General features: G+C 47.0%; 1 protein-coding gene across 3 annotated transcripts in view; it reads left to right on the top strand.

Moving 5' to 3' along the window:
* Positions 1-23155, top strand: part of ITPR1 (inositol 1,4,5-trisphosphate receptor type 1) — a 160012-nt gene that overhangs the window by 9367 nt on the left and 127490 nt on the right. For all 3 annotated transcript variants that reach the window (XM_050979263.1, XM_050979264.1, XM_050979262.1), the window contains exons 2-3: positions 4897-5004; positions 8592-8662. In XM_050979263.1, coding sequence (XP_050835220.1) covers positions 4913-5004; positions 8592-8662 — 163 coding nt within the window. In that variant the 5' untranslated portion in view covers positions 4897-4912. The remainder of the gene's footprint in view (positions 1-4896; positions 5005-8591; positions 8663-23155) is intronic.

Raw genomic sequence — 23155 nt, 5'->3', positions numbered from 1 at the left:
CAGCTGTCTCGCAGAGGTGTTTGATAGTGAACAGTGGGTTTGATGGCGTGGTGTTTTCGCTGTTAACCCTGCTTTAACTGCCTGGATGAAATGTGCCTTCATGAGGAAAAGGATTGCATTTCAGGGACTGTATTAAGCCTATCCTGGCTTTTTCAAGGCCATTAGGTTGAGCATATGCTCTGCTTGTGCCCTAAAACCCAGCAGGGTCCTGAGAGCTGGTTGGAACCCTTCTGGATCTGCAGAGCTTCTCCTTGGCTTTGGGGACAAACTGTGGCCAAGGGCTTGTACAAACCCTTCCTCTGCCTTTCAGAGCTGCTTCTGTTCAGTCCTTTTCACTGTAGGAAAAGCAGCTTGTGCTGAAGACACACACAAGATGATCTGTAGTAAGAAATAATCAGAACCGAGCCCTGGAGCTGTGTCACTTTCTGTTCAGTCAGAAGATCACACTCGTGGTGGTGTGCTGCAGATTTGTGCTCGCCAGAGCAGGGGGGGAAATCCTGAAGCTCCTGGGCTGAATAGCAGGTTTTCCTGGCTTTAATTCTCTGCCTGAAACTAGCTAATGCATGTTCAGATCCAGCCCCATGGAGTAGAGCTGGCAGAAAAACTTGCAGGTCAGTTTCTTGAAATTCACATGAAATTGAGCCGTTTTTTGTTTATTTGTTTTAGTCAGTTTCTTAAACAGAAACTTGATTTTTGTTTTCCTGTGCAGATAAACTGTATATAAAACATACTGAGACACTGACTTTGATAGACATGAGGAAACAGTCACCAACAGAATTATAAAGATCCAGGATTTCAGGGCTTAAAAAAATGACTGTAGAATGTGTTCATAGCTCAGGAGCTTTTTGATGTCCGTGGGCAGATACAGTTAACTTCTCAATGTGCAGTCCTCTTTTAGCTCATGTTTCTTTTGTAGCCTTGCAAGTCCTTCTGTCTCTTAAAATGTGAACCTTCAGCTTAGTGAGAAAAGAACATTATTTTTACAGCTTGGGCTGCTGCTGTTGACGTTGCTGCCACCTGAGTTAGGCTGCTTGGGAAAACCTGACTTCATTTTCACTAGATAAGGCTGTGCTTATCAGTGCTTCATCTTTGATTTTTTCAAAGTGAGTTTACCTAGAGGGAATCTTGTTTTCCTGCAGTGTTAAGGGGAGGAGGAGGACACTGCTCCCTGGGTAATGCTGCTGTGGTTCAGCTGGAACAGGATGAATTTCCTGCAGGAATCCCCTCTTGCAGGGCTGTGAAAGTGCCATTAAAACTGGGATTATGCACAGAATAACTGCTAATGTTCTCTTAGGGCCGTCTTCTCATCTAGTATAAATCAGTTGCTCTTGGCACTGGCGTATCTAAAATAAATAAATAGTGGGGTAATGGTTGTGCTTGTCCAGGGAGCACAATTGCCTCTGGAGCAGCGTGACTGTGCTGTACCCACGAGAGCCAGGTACTGTGGGGGTGTGAAAATCCCCCTGTCCTGCACTTCCAGGCAGTTCTGCTGGGCATCCTGGCTGTGGTCAGTGCCTTGGGGAGGGCAGTGTCCCCTCCCAGCCAGGGGACACACGTGGATGCTCTGAGTGATGTGTCCAGGAGCAAACCTGTTCTCAGTCCCTGTGGTCTCCCTGTGCTGTAACCTGGGATGAATGTGCCAAGGCTGACAGGTTTTTACTGCCTCTGCTTCTGGCTTGTCCTGCTGAAGGAAATAATCAAAGATGACCCCCACAGAGGTCTGGTTTTGGGAGGATTAGTGTGGTCAGCTGTTGTTGACAGCATCTTTTAGAAAAAGGTTTTCAAACTGGGTACCTGGGAACTTTGCTCTTAAAAACTTTGCTTCACATTTCCCAGTTGTCAGAGGTAGGAAAAGCCTCCATTTGAGGTGGCTGATCATTTGGTGTTTGATGCCAGTAGCTGGAGTGGTTTTGTCAGTCCCTTGTGAGGAGACTATTAAAAGCTTTGGAGATGAATTAGTGTAGCAGTGACTCAGTTCCCTCCTGTGTGGGGAGGGCTGTGGGGTCACTGAGTCCCTTCTCCATCTGCCACTCCAGCGTGGTCCTGAGCCCTGGCCAAGCTGGGTGTTTGCAGGGAGAGGTGTCAGTGGTGCCTTTGGCTGTTAAAGAATGGAGGTGGCCAGTGTTCACTTGGACTGTGGGGAGCCTGAGGATAAATCAGTGTTTTACAAGAGGCTCACCCCAGTGGGAACTGGCTGCCTGCTCCCCCAGGGATGGCATCACACTGATGGGTGTTAGAGCAGTATTCAGAAATCCAGGAGAAGGGGCAGTGAGGACTTACAGGGTGATTAATCCCTGCTAAGCTTGGGAAACAAGGTTATTGGAGCCGGATCAGCCCTTGGTGAAGGCCAACTCCAGCAGAGCTCTCCTGGGTGGGAGCAGCACAGGCTGGGGTTCCAGGCTGCACCCCAACCCAGCTCTGCAGGGATGCCTCTGCAAGCTCAGCCAGGAATCCTGGGGATGATCTGGTGAAGAGCTCAACTCTTCAATTCACTGAGCTGCTGCCAGGCCTAACACCACCTTTCTGTTACCTAGAACTCTGTGATGGCTCTGGGTAAAGCTGATAAATGTTGTATTAGTTAATTGTCAGTAAATTGCAGAAGAGCTTTTCTCGGGGGTTTGAACTATCATATATCAGAGTTACAATTTCATGGTATGGTGGGGTCTTCCTTGGTGAAGAAAATGTGAGAAAATTGAGGCTGTGTCCTGGGAAGTGCTGCAGGAATTTGCTTGTCCATCCCTGAGCCTGGTTTTGGGCAATGGTCTGAGTTTGGTTTTTTTTTTTTTTTTTCCCAAGAAAAAAATCTCTAATTCAAGTCAATAACTTTGACCTTCACATTCCCTTGGGAACAGCTCTGGTGAACATCTACCTCTTGTGAGGAAAAAGTAATCCCCCCACAGCCTGGAAAGGAAACCTTAATGCCAGGTAGAAAGGGTTAATTTGGGAGTATCTGTGGTTTTTGTTGGCTTAGACAGCTTTTGCTTTGGGCTGTATTAATTCAGGGCTGAGCCTAATTTTGAGGGATGAAAAGTTTTTTAGTCTGAAGTTGGTAGTTTAACATCCAAGTCAGGAAATGGGAAAAGTTGTATTTCCAGTGCTGCTAATTCAGTCACTCTGCATATTTCTGTATGTTTCTTGGCATATATCTTAAAATAGGTAGCAGTGTTTTTCTGTCCACTTATCAAGAAAGAATGGGAACAGACTGTGTAACATGCAGTGGCTGAAGGACTTGGCATTTAACAAGCAGCCTGGAGCCAAAGGTTTGGTGTTGGGTGCACCCAGGTTTGATTCCAGAGGAGCTGAGACCCCTTTACCTGCAGATCAGCCTGGCCTCTTATCTCTTGGTTTTCCTGGATTTGTTTTTCATTGTACCAGTGACACAGATTTGCAGGGGTAGAATGTCCATGGTGTGCTTTGATTTAATAATAATAATGAAAGTTGTTATTGTTATTCCCAGCACCACAGATCTTTTGGGAGCGAGGAGGGAGAGCTGCTTTGAGCTTTTCAGAAGAAAAGTGTAACTTTAGCTTTTTATTGCCCTTTCACAGCAGCAAACATCACCTTTTAGATCTCCATGAACTTGTCCTTGTTGAGCTCCAGGCTTGCCTAACAGCCTGCTCCTTGTGCTTTTGGTAAACAAGATAATGCCCAGGGAAAGGGGATATTTACCCCTGCACGGGCAGGGCTGTGCTCTAGAAGGAGCAGAATTCCCTGCAGCTCCCCTCTGCTCTCAGAGCATCCAGCAGCTCTTTGGGTGTGATGGAGAGAGAGGGAGGAGGTGTTTGGATTGCTTTGGCCTCAGCTGTGGGAGCGTGGCCCTGGGCAGTGCTGGCTGGCAGGGCTCACAGCCTGCCAGGAGGAGCAGCTTGCAGGAGCCTTGGTGCTCCTGCTGTTTGAAACCTCGAGCACAGGAGCTGCTGGGCCTTTTGAACTCACTGATCAAAAAGCAGGGCTTGGGAGAATCTCCAGGAAACCAGTAAAAGGGTTTGGGAAAGATGTGTTTGAAAATCTGTTCTGTTGGGTTTTTTATCTGGGCTCATGTTGGCTCTTTGTTGCTGTGACAGATTGAAACTCAATTTTTTCTCCATTTATTGAAATGGCAGGTGGATCCTGTGTCATTTGGACTTGGGGCTTTAGAGAAAATCAAGTTCTTAATACAGCTGAAGCTGGCAACACTCAGTGTCTGTCTGCTCAGTGTTACATTTAAGCCATCTATATTAAACCCAGGATGGAACTATTACTGATTTCATAGGGATTTCATTGTCTGATAAAGCAATTGACTTTGGAAAAATCTTAATCTTTGTTTTAACATGCCAAATCTGTTGTCAGGAATGCTGAGTGGGTCCTCACCTAATTCTGATTTTGGGCCTGTGGGTGTAAGCAGGAGGCTGCTGGTCTCATGTCCAAATTTTGTCAAAAAATGTTGCAATGAATCGGGTCAATATTTTGAATTTCTCAGGAGCACCATTCCAGCACGAAGGAGAACCTTTGAAGGATGCTAAACCTTTAATTCTGTCAGAGAAATGTGGTTTAACAGATATGGCTGGAACTGCAGCAGTCCCCTCTCCCCTTTTCCCTCTGGCAGGTGGGATGGAATGGGTTGCTGCAGCTGCACTGAAATCCAGCATCCTCTGGGATGAATGCCTGCCTGTGAAGCAGTCCCACGTGGAATGAGATGCCAGTAGCTGCTTGTTTTTCCTGGTTTGTTTTTCCAAGCAAGCACTCTGGCCTGCTGGGTTTCCTTTGATACCTGAAGTTCCACTGCGAGAACTTGCTCGGTTTTTCAAACAAACCAGCAATCAAAGGCAAAGGCTCCTGTTGCTGTAACCTCTGGTAGCTGCACCAAGGAATTCTGCCTGATTCATGTTGTGCTTTATTCTTTCTTCTTTCTTCCAGGGGCAATAAGCCAGAGATGACTGACAAGATGTCGAGCTTCCTTCATATTGGAGATATTTGTTCTCTCTATGCAGAGGGCTCAACAAATGGATTTATTAGCACTTTGGGGTAAGAGCAGCCGTTCTCTTGTATTAAAAACCCTGTAAGAAGGACTAGCAGAGCTCAGCTAGCTCTCCTGAGCCTGATCCCAGGGAATACTGGCTAAAGCAAGGGAGCTTTATGGATAGATTTGGCCCTAAATCTAAAAATGGCCTAAAGTGACTATGGCAAGGTAGATTTTGGGAGGCTGGAGAGTGTATCCATGGCTGTGGTGCAGTTTGATGTCCTTGGTGGGGAGGAAGAACCTTGTCAGGTGGAGGGGTAGAGGGGAATGAATGCAGTCCAATGATTTTCATGTTGTTGTCTGTCCCGTGTCCATCCGTGTGTCCCGTCCTGTCCCTCCCTGCCCCTTCCCCCGGTCAGGGATGAGCAGACCCCAGTGCACTCTGCTGACTGCACAAAGGATGTAGCACAGGCAATGGAAGTAGTGTAAAAACCATATATATCTAACAAAAAACCAAATCAAATCCCCGAGCCAAGTGGTTTAAATACCAGTAACTCACCACCACAGCTAGTTTGGCCTTAAAATTGAGGTTTAATTTGAGGTTTCTCCTATGAACAAAATTGTTTTTCTCCTATCAAAGGAGAAGATGTTTTGACCCTTGTGCTTTACCAGAGCCCTGGAGCTGCAGTGGGAGCTGTGTTGTGCCAGCTCCTGCCCCCTGTGCTTCCCACAGAGCCCCTTTGTGCTGCCTTCCTCAAGGCCAGGGGCAGGTGCTCTGCAGCAGGGAGAGGGGAGTGCTGCTCCATTAACCACAAAAGTAGCTTTTCACGTGGGAAAAGCACGAGCTGGCAGAGCAGAGCTGTGGGGTTGGAACACAGCTCTGAGGAGGGCCAGGGAATGTTTGATCCCGCTGAGGAGGAACCTCTGCAAACATCAGGAGCTGGGTGCTGCTTGGGGAGGAGCCCTTGCAGGGTGAGAAGCTCCAGGAGCACCTCTGGCCCCTGTTCCTGAGGGCAGGAGCAGCGTGTGGCACAGGGGCACACACACAACCTGCTCTTTCTCATTTCCAGTAGCCCTAAGGGCCTCAGGGTGGGTACAGTCACAGCACATTTTTTGATGCCTACAGCCCAGAGGAATCTGGTAAATGGAGCTGCCAAGCAGGGTACAGAGCCAGCATCCTGGTAAGTGCCTCGGCAGGAAACAGCGGGCTGGAACCTCACCTGAGCGACTCCAAACTAACTTGTAGGTTTAGTCCTCTAGCTATTAGGATTCTGGAAAATAAGGGGGCAGAGAAGGAAGCAGACACTGAAGATGCACCATGATCTATTATAGGAAAGAGAAGAAAATATGGGATGCTGCCAGAAAGGAGAGAAGGTATGATAAAAGCAAGGGATGTAGTAAGTAGGGTTGGTCGAATAGTATTTGGCAAATGTATTTGACAAATTTCCCAGGTCCTGGTCAAATATGCCACGTGCACTGTGCAGCCCTGGATCAGCTGTGTGACGGGCCAAATACTATCTGCTGAACACTGGCAACACGAGTTCTCCTCTACAGCTGCCTATTGTTTCTCTTCCCAGTCCTGCAGCGAGTTGGGCAGTAAATAACTCCAGCCCAAGTAGAAAGTTGTTCTGCCATGTGAATCCCATGCAGTGCATGATGAACAGTATGCAGTGGCTGTGGCTTCTGAGGGCATTGCTGAGCAGATGTTTTTCACCATGGGTGGTCCTTGTGGACGTGACAGGCCCCAAGCACGAGTGTTTCCTGGGCTCGATGAGATGTTCTCATGGCAGGCCTAAAGACCCTCAGTGTTCAGGCCTCCTCTGTGATTTGGTTAGTGCTCTTTTAAGGTAACTGCATTATATAATGGCCACGTATCTCTGAGCCTAATTTAAGCCAGAAATCCTAATTGCTATGTGAAACATGAAATGCATTATCATCTTAATAAGCCTCTTTAATCAAATTAGTTTTGTCCCATATTTAATTTAGTCTTTGTCCTGGAGAAAATTAAAGCAGCAAAGGAAAGATTTGGTGTAATTGTCCTCCAGCCCATGTGGAGTTTTGACAGTCTGATGTCATAACGATGTGTAATGACTTGTTATGTGGTTCCTGAAGGGTGAGGAGCAGATACCACTCACTCTACATTCTAATGCTGTCCTAAATCTCTGATGAGTGTTCCTGTTGAATATTCCTATGACATGTTGCTTAATCAGAACTTTACTCTTGCTGTTTCCCAAACTCAGTGCTGTCATCATGATGATTACTGGTGTACAATATATCCTCTTTCGTGTTTCTCACCCTGTAAATTTTTCCTCTTACTAGTTTGGGAAGTTCCTCTTTGTTTTCGACTTAATCTCAGATGAGAGGGATGCATTGCACTGAGGTGATCTGTATGGGATGATCAGAGTAACCTATTTCCTGCATATTTTTGGCCCTTTTTTCACCAGAAGCAGGTGCTTCAGCTCAAATGTTAATACCATTCATGTTGGAGCACCTAGATATAAATATATATGTAGTACTGAGTAGGGAGAAAATCCATGGGGAAAAAGCAATTCACTCTGAATGTTTGCATATGCAAATCTTTGATGCATAAAACTGTTGAGCCCTCTTAGTTTCTCTGGTCTCTTAATTTTCATGCACTTCCTTATTTTCTCTAATTGTTGTCTCAGGATGCTCCCTGCATGTGAGCAGCCTCTGCAAGGAACAACTCTCATATTCTAGGTCTCAGTCTTCCTCAAGTTGATTCTGCATGAGAATGGACCTCTCAAACCTTTGACCCTGGAGTTTTACTTTCTACGTTTGTGTAGAAAGCCTCTTTGACAGATTGGTTGTAAGGGGCCAAATTGAGTCATTTAGGATCAAATCAAGCCCCAGTGTTTGGTTACAGGTGCAATTTTCCATTTTGGGAAGAGCCCAGTTCCACCTTGATCCAAAGCTGCTCAGCAGAGCAGTGGGAACAGGGGCTTCCTGCCCGTTCCCTTTATTCTGTGGGATTTCAGCTGACCCTGTGGGGCTTGTGCAGGACAGACAGCTCTGTCCTGGCATTCCCTCTTGCAATCTCTTGGATTTGCTTGTCCAGCTCCCCCTCTTCCTGGCAGAACAGGAGGAGGTTGGCTCAATCCCTCAGCTCACCTCGTGTTTGGCTGGTGAGCAGGAGGGTACATTTGTGCCTTCCTTTCTCTCAGGAGTCAGTTTTTATTGTGACTCTTCACTGCCATTTCCCAATACTTGAGGGCTCACAGGGTCAGTGTCCAGTTTGCATAGCTGTCATATTTCCCTGTTCTCTATTTGTATAAACACATTTGCAGCATGACTCAAATCTGTCCAAGAGGCAGGAGCTGTCCTGAGGCTGTCTGTCACCTCCCTAGAATATGGGCTGTTCTGTCTGCACCTCGAGCAGGGGACATAAGGATGATGCAGAACACAGGAGCAATGACTTATTTATTGTCCCACCTACCAGGAGCATAGCTCTGGGCAACAGTAAAAATTAGCTGCATGCTTCTTGGAAAGATCTGGCATAAGTTGGCATTTGGGGAATGTCTTCTGCTGAAGCGGCCACTCGGATGAAATATTGCAAGTGAACGACTTTGGTTTTGTGGCGAGGATGGAGGGGCTGCAGGGGTGGAATCTCACTGCACTGCTCGTTTCTTTGCAGCCTGGTGGATGATCGGTGTGTGGTACAGCCAGAAGCAGGTGATCTTAACAACCCACCCAAAAAATTCAGAGGTAAGTTGGTCAGACAGCTCCTTACCCTTCTGCTTAGAAAGGATTCTTTGTTTTGTGCAGTGATGTGTAACAATCTCTGACCTCTGTGCTTTCTGTGGCATATTTTAGTGTCATCTTCTTCCATGGATGGCAACCCATGAGGAAAAATGTGTGTGCTGAGTGTCTGTGGGACTGTGGTGGCTTAACCTGAGTCAGCCCCACCAACTGGGAGAGGAAGAGTGTTCAGATCCAGCAGTTCAGTAGATAAAGGAGCAGCTTCCCCCAGCAGCAAAGCAGAAGAGTGAATTGATTCCCCATTTCCCATGGGCAGGCAGGTGTTGGGCCAAGACAAATGCCACCTCTCCAGGCACTCCCAGCTCTGTATCCTGGTGTGATGGGCTGGGATATCCCATCCCTGGGCTTGGCTGTGCCCCCCAGCTCCTGTGCACCCCCAGCCCTCACAGGGGGAGGTGGGGAGCAGAGATCTGCTCAGCAGTAATTGAAACATCCCTGTGTTAGCAACAGCTTCCAGCACAAATCCAAAATGTGGCTCTACCAGCTACTGCAAGGAAAATTAACTCTGTCCCAGCCAAACAGGAAGGAAGAAAGCTGTGAGAGGGGATGGGATTGAGGTTGGCAGTTGTTTGCTTTTCAGATCTCTTCAAATGTTCACAGTCCCTGAGAATTTCATTTCTTTTTCTCCATTCTATCACACCTTTCTTTCTAATTACCCAGTACCAAACCTCAGGGAGGAGGAAAATAAAAAGGTGCAAGTGTTAGCCACAGCTATTGTTATCTGACCTAATTTGATATGAGCTACCTTGGGCTTTGCTTTCATTCTGCCAGGAAGCTTATGCTCAGTGATAAGAAATTACTGCTCTGCTTTTCAGTTTGGCAAGGGCTGACTTGTTCAAGAAGGGCCTCAGACAGGAAGAGAAGCACTCACTGGGATTTTGTTTGCAAAGACCTTGAATTCTTTTTCTCACCCCTGGGTTGCATCTTTCACCCAGAGGATAACTCAGCCAGACATTCTACAATTTTGGTCTGGATTTTATTGTTTCAGGTGTAGCAGCACCTGTGTCTTGTTTCTTTGGATGAATCTTGTTTCCTTGGTTATGCTTTGCCTTTATCAGGATCTGAGAATCACCATAATTCTGTTCAGGTGTGGCCAGAACTGCAGGTGACAGCCCTTGAAAACCGTGTACAGTCTGTACTGCTGGTTTTGCTTGCTGTTATTTGGGTGGCTTTGGGGTTTTTTTGCCATGACACGATGTTGCATATAATGCATCTCTCCTTTTAAAATATTGCTGAAGTCTGTGAGTTCTTGTTGGTTTTTCTCCCTTTTTCCTGGAAAACTGAAGAGCTGATAATTGAAACACTAAAGAGGCAACCTGGGGAAGGTTCAGCATTCAGTGCTAAGCTCTCCAAGAAAGAACAAGGTTGTTATGTGAAGCAGAACCTTGACTTTTGAGGCATTCTTGATGTTAAAATCGTGTGGAAGAATAAAAGCAGATTTGACTGAGACTGCTGGGTGCAGAAGGAGGTGGAGGGAGAGACAGAGAGAGAGGAAAGAATGAGAAAAAGGCAATTCTTGCTAGCACAGTTTAGGAACTGCAAGTACAGAGAGACATTTGTCTGACATAAAACACCGTGGTTAGACATTGTAAATGTTCTCATATTACTTATAATTTATACAGGGAGAAAGAATGGTGTGAACCTTTTCCAACCTTTGGAGTTGCTTCAGTGAAGCTTTCATGGGGAGGTTTATGCTTAATGGTAAATGGCAACACAAGTCATAAAATTTTAGCAGGCTTTTCTCTTATTTATACACATACTTTGTAAGTGTAGTCTGAGATAAAATGCTTTCTGTGATAAATACGTTCAGAAGAAGTAATTGTGGAGTTTATCACCTCATCCTCACCAGAAATGGAAAATACTCCATTTTTATGCAGCAGGGTGGGGCTTGGAGCAGCCTGGGGTAGGGGAGGGTGTCCCTGCCATGGCAGGGGGTGGCATGGGGTCAGTTTTGAGGTCCCTTCCAGCCCAAACCATCCTGGCAATCATGCTGGTGATCACAGCAGCTGCAGCCTGAGGAGTGGGGTCAGGCACTGGTGATAGTGAAGGAATGTTCCAAAATCTTCTTGGAGCAAGAAGAAAATGAACCAAGTGGAAGTGACTTGGATTGTACTCTTACAGAGGACTGGGAAAACACTCCTGGGTTCTGTCACCTGCTTTATGTTCCTGTGCTCCAGGGTGTCCAGGTGCAGGTCAGTCCCCTCCTGGGAGGGACACTGAGCCTGTCACCTTTGGCCAGGCTTGGGGATCTTCTTATCGGTACCAATGTTTGAGAAGTCATTCTGAGCTTCTTAGAGCAGCTCTGTCCTCCGTGGGCAGATGTAAAACTGTTGTAAATACAAATTTCATGCTTAATCAATGTGAGGAGAGATCTCTAGGAGCAAGATTGACTGCTTAGATATGCACAGATGACTCCAAGAAAATTCAGTGGGAAACTCAAGCCTGTCTTGAGTGGCAGAATGAATCCACCCTGCTTTCTCCCCTAAGCACAGGGGCTTCAGGTTGTGAAAAGTCACGTTGCCAAGGCTGCATTTAACCCCTTGCATCTGGTGGCAGCAGCAAGGCCCTGCTCTAGAGGGTGGGGGATTTTCTTTCCTCTTCAGACCCTGGAAATGGAGCAGAGCTGCTGTGCACAAAGTGGGGGTGTGTGCAGCACCCCTGTGCCTGCAGAGAGGGATTTGGCAGCAGTGCCTAAATGGGAGCAGGTTCTGTCACTAAACACTGGTAACCTGCTGCTGGTGTGAGAATAGCCCTGCCTGAGGAAAGTGTTCTAAAAACAGCCCCTTCCCAGCTGAGGTGGGGTCTGTGAGCTGGGAAAAGGCCTGGCTTGGAGGCAGGGAGGGAATCTGGGTGTGAGTGTGGTGGGACAGGAGGATGTGCTGGAGCTGGGGGGGACAGAAGGAGCAGGGGCATCCTGGGGACACCAGGACTGCCTTTGTTGACAGGAGTTGTGGGAAAAGTCTGACAGATGGAGCTGGAGGTGGGGGAGCCCTGGAAAGGGTGAGGTGCAAGAGGCAGCTGAGAGGCAGAGGGGTGGTGCTACTCAGGGTTGGAGTGTGGAGTAAAAGTGTAAAGGGGATGGGTTAAAAAAGTGTAAAGGGGATGGTTAAAAAAAAAAAAATAAAAAGAATTCCAGGGTTATTAGATGGAAAAAAGTGAAGTGCTGGAGTTGGAAGGAGCTCCAGAGGAAGGTAGTGCAGCACACTCAAGTTCCTGTGAGTGTTTACCTGCAGTTATTTCACATGTTAAATGCTGTGGTGCCTCTGGGTCATTAAAATATTCATTTGGTCACTGAAAGGTGTGAAGGCTGGCTCTTTTTCTTACTATTTTCTATCCCAAGCAGAATTATTTAGCACCTGAGGTCACTGGTTTGAGGTAGGATGGCAATTATGGTCTAGGTTTTGAGTGGATTTTTTTATTCTGCCTTTCTGTGTCCACTTTAAGTACAGTGGTTTGGGTGTGTTTGGGTTTTTTTTCAAGTACAGCATTTCTCTGGCCCTTCCAGCTCCAAACAATTCAAAAGTCCTCTAAAATGGCTTTTCAGAATGTGAAGGCTGAAGAGTGCATTCATTACTGTTTCTTTTTAATAATGTTAATATGCAAAAGAGGGGTTTTTTTTACTTACCTGTACACAGTACATTTACAACAGTTGAGATTCCTGGAAGAAATCCTACTTGTGTGAGCCTCCAAAAAAAGAAAGAGTGTGACATTGCCTTAGTTATCTGCACTTCTTTAAACAGAAAAGACATTTAATGTTTTTATTAACTCTAATTGCCATCTTTGAGTGTGACTGTGCAGCTGAAGAGGGGCTCTAAATGAATATCCTTTGAAGGTGCATGGATTGATGTGGGAAGGGTGAACTGGAGCTGACCCTCAGCTGGGCTGGGGCTGGAATTTCCACTGGAAATCATTCCTGCTGAGGTGCACACACAGATCCTTATTCTGCAGGTGCCACCCAGCCCTGCCCTGGTGCTGGACCTGCAGCAGAGCCTGGGGCTGGAGCTTTGGTGCTGGAGCTGCTGCTCTGGGAGCTGGGCTGGGCATTTGCAGGGGTTTATTTGTGTTCTTTGGTGCTGGAGCTGCTGCTCAGTGCTCTCTGGGAGCTGGGCTGGGCATTTGCAGGGGTTTATTTGTGTTCACTGGTGCTGGAGCTGCTGCTCAGTGCTCTCTGGGAGCTGGGCTGGGCATTTGCAGGGGTTTATTTGTGTTCTTTGGTGCTGGAGCACAGCCCTGTGCCGAGCCAAACGTGTTTGTTTAATGCAAGACACTGCTACTACAGCAAAACAGTCTGGCTGACAGGCTTCTCAGGAAATTCCTTACAGCTCTTTATTTGGGATGCAGAGCTGTCTGCCAGCCTTCCAGCAGCTCTGCAATAGCTGCTGGAAACTCTGGGAAAAAGGGCACTCACTGGGTTAATTTGTCCAGCAGCTCCCTCCTTCCAGAACATTGTTTTAGTAGTTGCTGGGCAACACTCTTTTTTTGGCAAGATGTTCAAGGAATGAACCCATATCTTAGACTTAAAATACCCTCATGGCAAAGCAGAAGAGGAGCAGTTGAAATTCTGTTTGTTCTTTTGATCCTAATCCACGCTGTGCTGCTGTGGCTGCTGCCTCTGCAGGTGTTGGGGGCCAGCCCTGGGGGCTCAGCCTGGGAGCTGCAGCAGGAGGAGCTCCCCAGGCAGCTTTCATTTCTAATGATCTGGCTGTAAAAACTGGAGTGGTGTGGATCATGGAATGGCTTGGGCTGGAAGGGACCTGATGTTTCATCCAGTGCCAGCCCTGCCATGGCAGAGACACCTCCCACTGTCCCAGGCTGCTCCCACCCCCAATGTCCAGCCTGGCCTTGGGCACTGCCAGGGATCCAGGGGCAGCCCCAGCTGCTCTGGGCACCTGTGCCAGGGCCTGCCCACCCTGCCAGGGAACAATTTCCTTCCCAATATCCACAGTTTTGATGGATGTTCTTGAGTTATCCCGGTGCTCAGCACTGAAGTCAGTGTGCTTCTCCCTGGCAGAAATGTTTTCTGTTTTGTCCTTCACAGCTTTGCCACCACTGATCTGAAGCCTCCCCACTCCTGCTTTGTGTTACATGAAGGAAACTCCATATGAAGGGAAAATATGAAGGAAATCTGTGATTGGTGCAGGTCTGCTGGAGGCTCTGCAATTCTGTTGGGCACATACACATTATTTACCCTTATTTAGCCAGGGCAAGCTTGTTTATGCTCTGGCACCAGGGCTGAGATTAGGGATTCTTTCAGCTGGAGGGTCACGTAGCTGATTTCCCCAAACACTTCTGCAAATTAAAAAACAAGCTAAAACAAATAACCAGGTTCCTCTGCCAGCTGGTTTTGGAGGAGTATGAGCAGCAGACAGTGCCCTTTGGGGTGCCTCAGTGCCAGCCCCGTGTTCATCAGGAGCTTTCTGTGGGATCAGGATCAGCCTGAGGCTCCTGTGGGCAGCCTTGAACCCTGGTGCTCTCCACACCCACTTTTCCTGCTCTGCTGTGGTGAAAGGGATGATATCAGCTCTTGAAACTTTGGTGTGGAGTAGCCTGAATTGTTTGACTCTCAGCTGAGTTGGAGTGGGTGTTCTGCAGAGGTTTGAGCTGAAGTGATGGAGAGGAGGATGGGGTAGACCTGAGCTGCTCAGCCAAGTCTGGGCTTCCTTTCCTTCTGAGCGTGGAGTTTCTAATGCTGCTGAAAAGCCTGGATGTGTTCATTATGGAGGTGCCTGGGTTCCTTTAAGGAATATTTAAACTGGACTCTAAATATGGCTTCTTTTCCCCCCTGACAGTAGCAGTTCAAATAGCAGGATTTGTTTTTCGTGCAGGAAGCAGAACTTTGGGGAGTGCCTGAGTGCTGAGGCCAAAGCCTTCTTGCAGAGACATCCATCACTTGCGATAGAAACTCCTTTCCAATTTTGAGATGTCCAAGTCAGATTAAAATGCCTCTGCTGAATACCAGCAGTAGAAAGTGGAGCATAATAGTGAATACCCACTTAAACCAACTTGTGTTTTACAGGCAAACACCACAAAAAGCAAAAAGATGCCTCTTACCCCCTTTTCAGAAAGAGTAAAAATCAAAATGAGAAGTGTAAAATCAAAATAAGTTGTTTTAAGTTGTTTGATGGAAGAGAAAAATGATAAAAATACAGTCTGTTGTTGTGCCTGTAATTTTTTTATTCAAAATCGAAGCATTGAGCATTTTGAGTAAAAAAAATATCTTTCAGTCTTGCTGAATTAGGATGTAGTTAAATCTAAAATACATTTTGCTGCCTTGATGAGGAATCTTTCAGTATTTATAGAGCTGCACTAGAAAACTGCCAACTGCTTGTATGCATTTGAATTTGCTGCCCTTTATAAGATGAAGAAATCCTGAATCCTGTCTCTGAATTGTGAAACTTTAGCCCACTGCTGCCTACGTGCAAGCAGATGTTGGGGACAATTGTCACTGCAGCATTTAGATACTTTAAAAAAGCTGGGAAGTTGGAAGTGCTGCTTTTCCCTGCAGACAAGTTTGCTTTATATCTGCCAAGGCTTGGGATGTCCTGGTCAGGGGGGATGCAGGAATCCAGGGGAAGGTTGGTTGGGTTTTTTTCGTGGAGAGTGAATTGGAAAGCTGGTTTTAGTTCATTTCCCACATCTCTTGCAGTGGTTCCTCACTGGCCTGTGAAGCCAGACAAGTTTGTGGGAGATTATTTGTGATGGAGTACCAGGATATCCCAAAGATTCCTGACTCTGTGCAGCTTTGTTACCCCGAGCAGCTGTGGTTGCCCTGGCAGTGTCCCAGGCCAGGCTGGATGGTTCCTGGGACATGGAAGGTGTCCCTGCCATGGCAGGCTGGGAATGAGATGAGCTTTAAGGTCCCTTCCACCCCAAACCCTGCAGGGATTCTGTGTTGATGTGCTTAGCAGAGATAATTGACTGGCTGAATAATTAATGACTGGTGGTCAGGAATTTGTCTGTGTCCCACTGATGGGTGCTGAGATGGGTGGGAAGGGTCTGTGTGGCACAGATGAAGAGGGTCTGTCCAGCTCCATGTGACAGCTGGGGACAGAGGAGGAGCTGGCTCTGGGGCACAGACTGGCTGGGCTGTGTTTGCCCTCTCTGGGGCACAGACTGGCTGGGCTGTGTTTGTCCTCTCCTCTCTGGGGCACAGACTGGCTGGGCTGTGTTTGTCCTCTCTCCTCTCTGGGGCACAGACTGGCTGGGCTGTGTTTGCCCTCTCTGGGGCACAGACTGGCTGGGCTGTGTCTGCCCCCTGCTCTGTGCCTGGAATCCTGTGCCCAGACAGCTGTCTGCCAACTTGTGGGCTTCAGGAGCTTTCATCTGGGATGTTTGCATGGAGATGAAGGCAGAGCAAAGCCCCTTTGAAACAGAAAGTGCCATTAATATGCATCACTGGAACAGTGTGAAACCCAATCTGCTGGTTCAGGTACAGCAGAGGAAGGATTGGGATTTAATTTATTATTATCCCTCTCCTGGGGAGAAGTTTGATCTGTGCACTTGGTCCCTCTGCAGATGGGGGTGGCAGTTCCAGCCTGGCGTGTCCCTGCGTGGGACAAGGGGAGCTGACTGTGCCCAAAACTGAAGGAATGAACAAAATGCTCTTTTGAACATTATTCTTTCTCAACTCTTGCAGGTCTGAGCCTTTTCCCCGTGGAAAGCTCAGGGTATTTCAGGTAGGATGGAGGAAGGGATTGCCAAAAAGCAGTGCTGAGCTATTAAGTAGAGCAGTTGTGTTAATAAACCTGGTCCCAACCTTGTAGACAAAAGAATACTGTGGCTTTGTTGCCATAGTTTCAGTGCAAAATCTGACCTTAGCTACAATAACACTCGGTTAGAAAGAACTAGCTAATCAGTTTTCTAAAATTAGTGTGTTCCCTAGTACATAAGCCAGTATGAACAGGATATTTAATGAAATATTATACTTAGTCACAAGAGCCCAAGGGAGTGAAATGCCTTGATGAATTGTGGGGGTGGGGTGACATTGGTGCCTATCTTTTAATATAGCAAAGTTATTAAAATTTGTGGCTTGCTTAATATTTAGAGTAGTCAAGTGTGTTGTTCTGTGCACCCCATCAGCTCTGCTCTGTTCTTTGGAGAGGCTCTCAGTCTGTTCTGAGAGCTGCCAGGGTTGAGGTGCTGGGGACTCTCAGCAATCCCAAGCACTTCCAGAGGACCTTCAGGTAAAGCTCAGGGTGGGAGCTGTGTTTGCTGCCAGCGCAGCCTCTGCTCTGCAGAGGAAGGAGTCTCACTCCTTTGGAAGGATGCAGACTGATGGATAATGTCATAAATTGTGTGGGAAAAGCCCTGTGTGTGAGGACAGAGGTCTCCCAGGTACTGGGAATGTCTTGGGCTGTTACATTGATTCTCTAAAGTGCTGAGAGCCCCAGGTGAGGTGAGGGGTGTAAAATCCTGCTGGCAGTCCAGAACACCTCAGAGTGCATTTACTGTGCTCAGGCTCACTGACCTGGCCCTGGGTGAGATTTTATCCAACTGTGATAACTTAGAGCCAAAGATTTGTTTCTTTGCAGTGCAGGAGCTATGATGAATTATTGTTTTCTTATGTGCAAGCTGGTTATTTGGGCATAAATATAAAAAATACCAAATAGGCAAGGCTGGGTAGGAGGCTGGGTGGGCTGTGTGTTCTTCACTTCTGTTTGGAGGTTTTTGGAGCTATGTTCACCTGCTGTTGGGTGCCTGAGACCAAAATACACAGGGAAAGGTTTTTTAGGCAAGGATCATCAAAAGATGCTTCCCACTTTGGTGGGAGCTGTTGGAATTTCATGGCCAGTGAGTTAGTTAGCAGTGGATCATGGGCTCTGTAGCTGAGGTCCAGAGTGCTTGTGTTCAGTCTAAAGCAGCTGCAGCTCCCTTGAAGACATTCCCAGGGCTTAGCTGTGGGCTGTGCTGGGTGTGGGAGCACAAACACTTGGTGCCAAACACACTCAGGTTTGGTTCAGAACAGCGTTTGCAGCTTGGAAGTGCTGACAGTGGCAGGGCTGAGCCTCAGGCACAGCCTGCTGGCTCCCCTTGGCTTGGCTGCTGATGAGCACCAGGGAAGGTGTGATCTGTGCTCCTGGAGCATCCAAGTCACATCCAGATTTGCATCTTGATGCTTCAGGAGTTTGGTTTTTAGGTCTGCCTTCCCCAGTAAGCTTTAGGGAGCCACATCTGGCCTCTCAAATCTTTTTCCCCTTGGCATTTCTCTGTGGGCAGGTTTGATTTCCTCTCATCCCTTGACCTGCTGTGGTCATGAGGTGTTTGGTGTTCAGAGGGAGCAGGTGAATGCCCTTGGACACCCCTGGGGAGCTCATCTGTGTCAAACTCCTCAGTCTGTTCTGTCATCTCCCCTCTCTTGCTTTTAGGGCACAGTGGGGTTCTATGCTGCTTGCAGTAGCAGGAATTATACTAAAAACCTCAATTATTTTACTTAGAAAATAAGGCTTTATACTTCAAAACAAGCTGCAATTCAGAAGTATTTTCAGTTTAGGTGATTTGAAGACCAGAGATAAATATGCCAAGTACCCATATCAAGGAGGCCCTGCAGGTGCTGTGCCCAAGTGCCACACAGAAGCCATTAGTCCAAGAGGAACCCAACCCAGAAGTTAAATAATTTCCCTTCTGATTTTCTGGGCAGCCTGTTCCTCACTGAGCAAGAGTGTCCTGGCTGCAGTGGTGGTGTCTCAGGGAGGTGAAGCTGTGAGTGCCTGTGTTTGAGAGCAGTCAGAAGGAAAGTGGTGAGGCTGCCAGCAGAGCCAGCCATGAAATGTGCTCTGAGGGACTGCAGACCTTGCCAGGTGTCCTCAGCAAACACCCTGTGCCACTCACAGCTCCCTCCCTTCTGCTGGAGATGGAATGTTCTGCCCTTCTCCTTGCAGGATCTGGGTTCATCCTTCAGCTTGAAGGGTGGCACTTCGTGTGTCAACCCCTGAGTGGGATCCCTCTCCTCCAGCTCCACTGTGGTTCCAGCACCTCCAGCTGCATTCTTCACATTGCTGCCTGCAGAGCCAGGTGCCAGTGCTGATCTGTCAAGCTCCTGCTGATTTGGGGCCTGAGTGTATAAAAACCTCCAGTCTTTCCTGCCTGACTTGAAAGTTTGTGATCCAAACCTCAGGAAACAAGTGAGCTGTTGGTGAAGGTTCTTGTCTCTGGAAACTGCTTTGCATGTTTTTGCCATCCAGAGAGGAATTTTCTGCTTTGAGGTCAGTCTTGAAAAGCACCTGACTGGATCTTTAGGAATAAACTGTTTGTTTCCTTGCTTGGCAACTGGCTGGCTGGGGGTGGGGAGCTGAAAAAATCCTGGATTAGCTTTAGTGGCCTCTGACAAATGTGTAGAAGAAGCCTTATGTCTCACATGAGTGTGGAAACACCAGAATAGCCATTACAGATTGACACTGACTGCAGTGTGCCTTGAAAATGTTATTCTGATGAACAACTGTTCAGTCAGAGAGGAGCTGGAGGGACTTGTGTGTCAGGGCTAACACTTCTTCATTGCTAATTTGTGAAAATAGTCAGCACTGAGCCCTCAGTGTTGGCAATGATCATCTGTTCTGGTTATGCAATGGACACAAGTTCAGTGCAAACACAACTCCTTGTGTTGTGGTTGAGGAGCCTTTCTGTAGCTCTCAGTGAGATGTTCAGAGGGAGAAATCTCCTGCAAGCAGAGAAACCATGACAGTGCTGAAAACACTGCCACAGGATCCTCCCCTGCCTGGAGCAGAACAAATGATGCCTGAGCTGGGTTTTATTGAGGATACAGAGCTGTGCAATGCAGGAGCAATCTGGTAGCACTTAGACCTTGCATTTAGTGAATGTCAACCCTTTTATTTGTCGAGGTTAAAAATTATACAAGGAAAAAATAAACACAGAACTTGCAGGCATGAGGAAGTGAGGGAGCTGGATGAGGGAGCAGCCATCCTGAAAAGGAAAAAATCTGAGCTAGAGCTGCAAAAATGCCTTCCCTCCCTTTGGAGCAGCACGTGATCTCCAGGCAGCACCAGTTGGCTTGGAGCAGCCCCAGGGGCAGAGGTTTGGGCTGGTGGTGGCCCAGACCTCTGGGAGCCAGTCCAAAGGGGCTGCTTTGGGCTGGGGATTCCAGCCCTCAGCTGCTCCTGCTGCTGTGTTTTATTGTCAGAGAAAGAGGAATAAATCTCAGCGCTATTAGAGGGTGACCAGCGGCAGTGTGGAGAGGGAGACTTCAGTCCCCTCTGAAGGGGAGGACAGGAGCAGGGAGGGCTGAGCTGGGTGTTCCCTTGGTGCTTCCCCAAACTCCTCCCAAAAGCAGGAATTGCAGTGCTGATCTGGCAAAAGCTCCACTCCCAGCTTTGATTCCCAGCACCAAGGGCTGGATCTGTGCTGCTGCCTGGTCACAAAAGGCTTCAGCACAGCCTTGCTCACCCACAGCACTTCCATGGGCACTTAACTGGGGTTTTATGGCAAATGCCTCCAGGTGCCTTTGACTTTTTGCTCATTCAACACCAGGATTGAGCCAAGAGGCTTTTTGGAGCCTTTGGTGCAACTTTACTGGGGGTAGTGTTGACTTCCTTTGTTCTGCCCTTCAGAAGTGCTTTTTCCTTGTTGGTTGAAAAGCAAATCATGTCCCCTGTTTAGGTGATTGCCACAAAAACCGCTCAGAAATTGAGGTTCTGTGAGAGTGACTCCATCACCACGTTTTCCTGGGCAATGGGAATTGTGTGTTTGCTCTAGGAGCACTGGGCAGTATTATGGGATGGTGGCTCTGTAGGGACAGTGATCCCTCCCTGCTGCAAAGTGCATCCTCAGTGAACAGGAATGGGAGCAGCCTGAGCTCCTGCCTTGGGCACTGGAGGTAAATCTGAAGGCAATATAGATTTTACAAATAACGTTCTTGGTTGGCATTGACAAGCTTTAAAATAAGTGAAGGATTTTTCCTCCCACTCCCTGTCAGGCAGATGGCCTTGGTCATGAAAAATGACAATGAGGAGAAGATCCTTCAAATATGATCTATAAGATTTAATCCCAAATATAATTTTTTCCATATGCAGCCTGTCATGTGCTGCAAGTTTTTGTGTTCTGAGATGATTTGGGCAACTTGACAGATGATAATTCTGCATTGGGATCAGAATTTGCCTGCAGAGAACTCTGGGTTTTAACAGCTTATTTGTATTGCAGTCTCCTTACAGGTTCATGTGTATATTTCTATATGTATATATAAACAAATAAACATTGTGGGAGAAAGGAGTACAACATATAGAGATGATTTAATGTTTAATTGTAGCAGCTCATGCTATGAATATCCACTAATACTTCACTGCAGCTCCTTTTAATCTTCATGTCACAGTTGACATTTAATTTGTAGTTTTTATCTGATGCAAAAATCCCTGAGAAGGATGTGTTTTCAGGTTTATTTTATAGTGTTTAGGTGCAGTTACCTTGAAAGATCAGAAGGCATCACCACAGCTGCTCAGTGTTCCCAGTCTTCAGTACTGAGAAATATTGGGAGGACCTTGAAGGCAGAGGAGTAGCAGGGAGAAATAAAGAGAAATTTCTTCCCTGTAAAGGAAAGAAATGGGATTTAATCTGTGCCTTTATGTAGAGTTTGACTGGGGGGGAAGCCCTGCAGCTGTGCTGAGGCTGAGCTGCTTCAGGATGTGTTTCCACAGGGGTGTCACAATTCCCTGTGCTGCCTCTGCACCCACTAAAGGGAGAGAGAGCCTTGTGGAAGGATGGGAGGAAAAATCTCAGCAAGGTTTTGAGATGTGGAGTCCACATGGAGTTCTTATTCTTCTAACTAATGAGTAAAACAGTGTTCAGAATTGAACAGGAGAAAATATTCTGTGCTTCCAGCTTCTCTGTTAATCCCTTACTGAGAAAAAATATGAAAATATCCAAGTTTTTCATTTTTTGAAATTCAGAAGCGCATCCCAAAACCTCAGAGAAAAAGTCAAGTTCTTTGGGGAAAAAAAAATCACAGAAATGGGTTCTTGTTTTCAGGCCATTTCCAGGGACAGGGAATTTTTCTGAGCAGAAATTCCTTTCTTTGAGCTTTCAGTGTTATTTTCCTACCTGATGGCTGCATAGATTTGTGCTGTACTGAGAATCTTTGTGCTCCTTCCCCAAGGTTTGTTCCTGCTTAAAACCAGGAAGGGGTTGGGGGGAGCCCTCTGCATCTCACACTGAAATAATTCCCTCTTGCTGTACCCTGTGTTCCCCCCAGGCATTGCACTGTTTGCATTTGCTGTTCTCCTTCTTGTACCTTTGCTGGATTTGTCTGTCTGCTCTGGCTTTTTAGAAGGCTGCTGAGCCTGGTCCTTGCTCTGATGTTTAATGCAGGATTGAAGTTAAACATTGTGTTGGGAGCTGGATATCAAAGTCTTCAAAAACCAAAAATAAAAAGGGAAAAAAATGTGAAGTAAAGAAGCTGCAGCCTTAGACTGAAAAACTCAGGAACTTTAAAAGAAAAACTTTTATCTGTCAGAGATTTTGAAGTGCCTGTCACTTCATGTTCCTTCCCTCAATCCTGGTGGAGGCTCATCTCACAAACCCACAGTGACTCAGCTCTTTGAATATGTGTTGTGTGGCGCGTGTTGGAAGCTCCCAGAGTTTCTCCCGCCTCCGAATGTGGTTTTTATTGGTGGATAATTCACTGGCAGTATCTTGTGCACCGTGCTAATTTAAACCACACTTCCAATATTTAGATTTTTCAAGTGTAAAGGCATAGTGCCCTGATATTGGTGAGTAGAAAGGAGAATGTTTGTTCATAAATATTTATTATTTTGCACGTGTCAAGGTAAGCTTACCTAGATTTTTGTTCCAGATAAATGCTGCGTTCCTCTGTACAACACTAAATGTCCTCGAGGGTGAGATTTGCTTTTTGCTTTTTTTATGTCCTCAGGCTCTTTGGGAATTGGTTCTGGACAGAGCTCTTGCTGAAGCAGTCAGGTGACCTAGTGAGAGTTTCTCAATGTGTCAAAGGGAATTTTTGGACAGATCCAGAGTGCACGCACACAAACCAGAGCAGATCCAGAGTGCACACACACAAACCAGAGCAGATCCAGAGTCAATACACACAAACCAGAGCAGATCCAGAGTGCATGCACACAAACCAGAGCAGATCCAGAGTGCATGCACACAAACCAGAGTAGATCCAGAGCGCACGCACACAAACCAGAGCGGATCCAGAGCGCACACACACAAACCAGAGCGGATCCAGAGTGCATACACACAAACCAGAGCGGATCCAGAGCGCACACACACAAACCAGAGCAGATCCAGAGTGCATGCACACAAACCAGAGCAGATCCAGAGTGCATGCACACAAACCAGAGCGGATCCAGAGTGCATGCACACAAACCAGAGCGGATCCAGAGTGCATACACACAAACCAGAGCAGATCCAGAGTGCATACACACAAACCAGAGCAGATCCAGAGTGCACACACACAAACCAGAGCGGATCCAG

This window comes from Serinus canaria, chromosome 12 (assembly GCF_022539315.1).
Source record: "Serinus canaria isolate serCan28SL12 chromosome 12, serCan2020, whole genome shotgun sequence".
Lineage (NCBI taxonomy): Eukaryota > Metazoa > Chordata > Aves > Passeriformes > Fringillidae > Serinus > Serinus canaria.
This window is presented reverse-complemented; position numbering and strand designations above follow the sequence as displayed.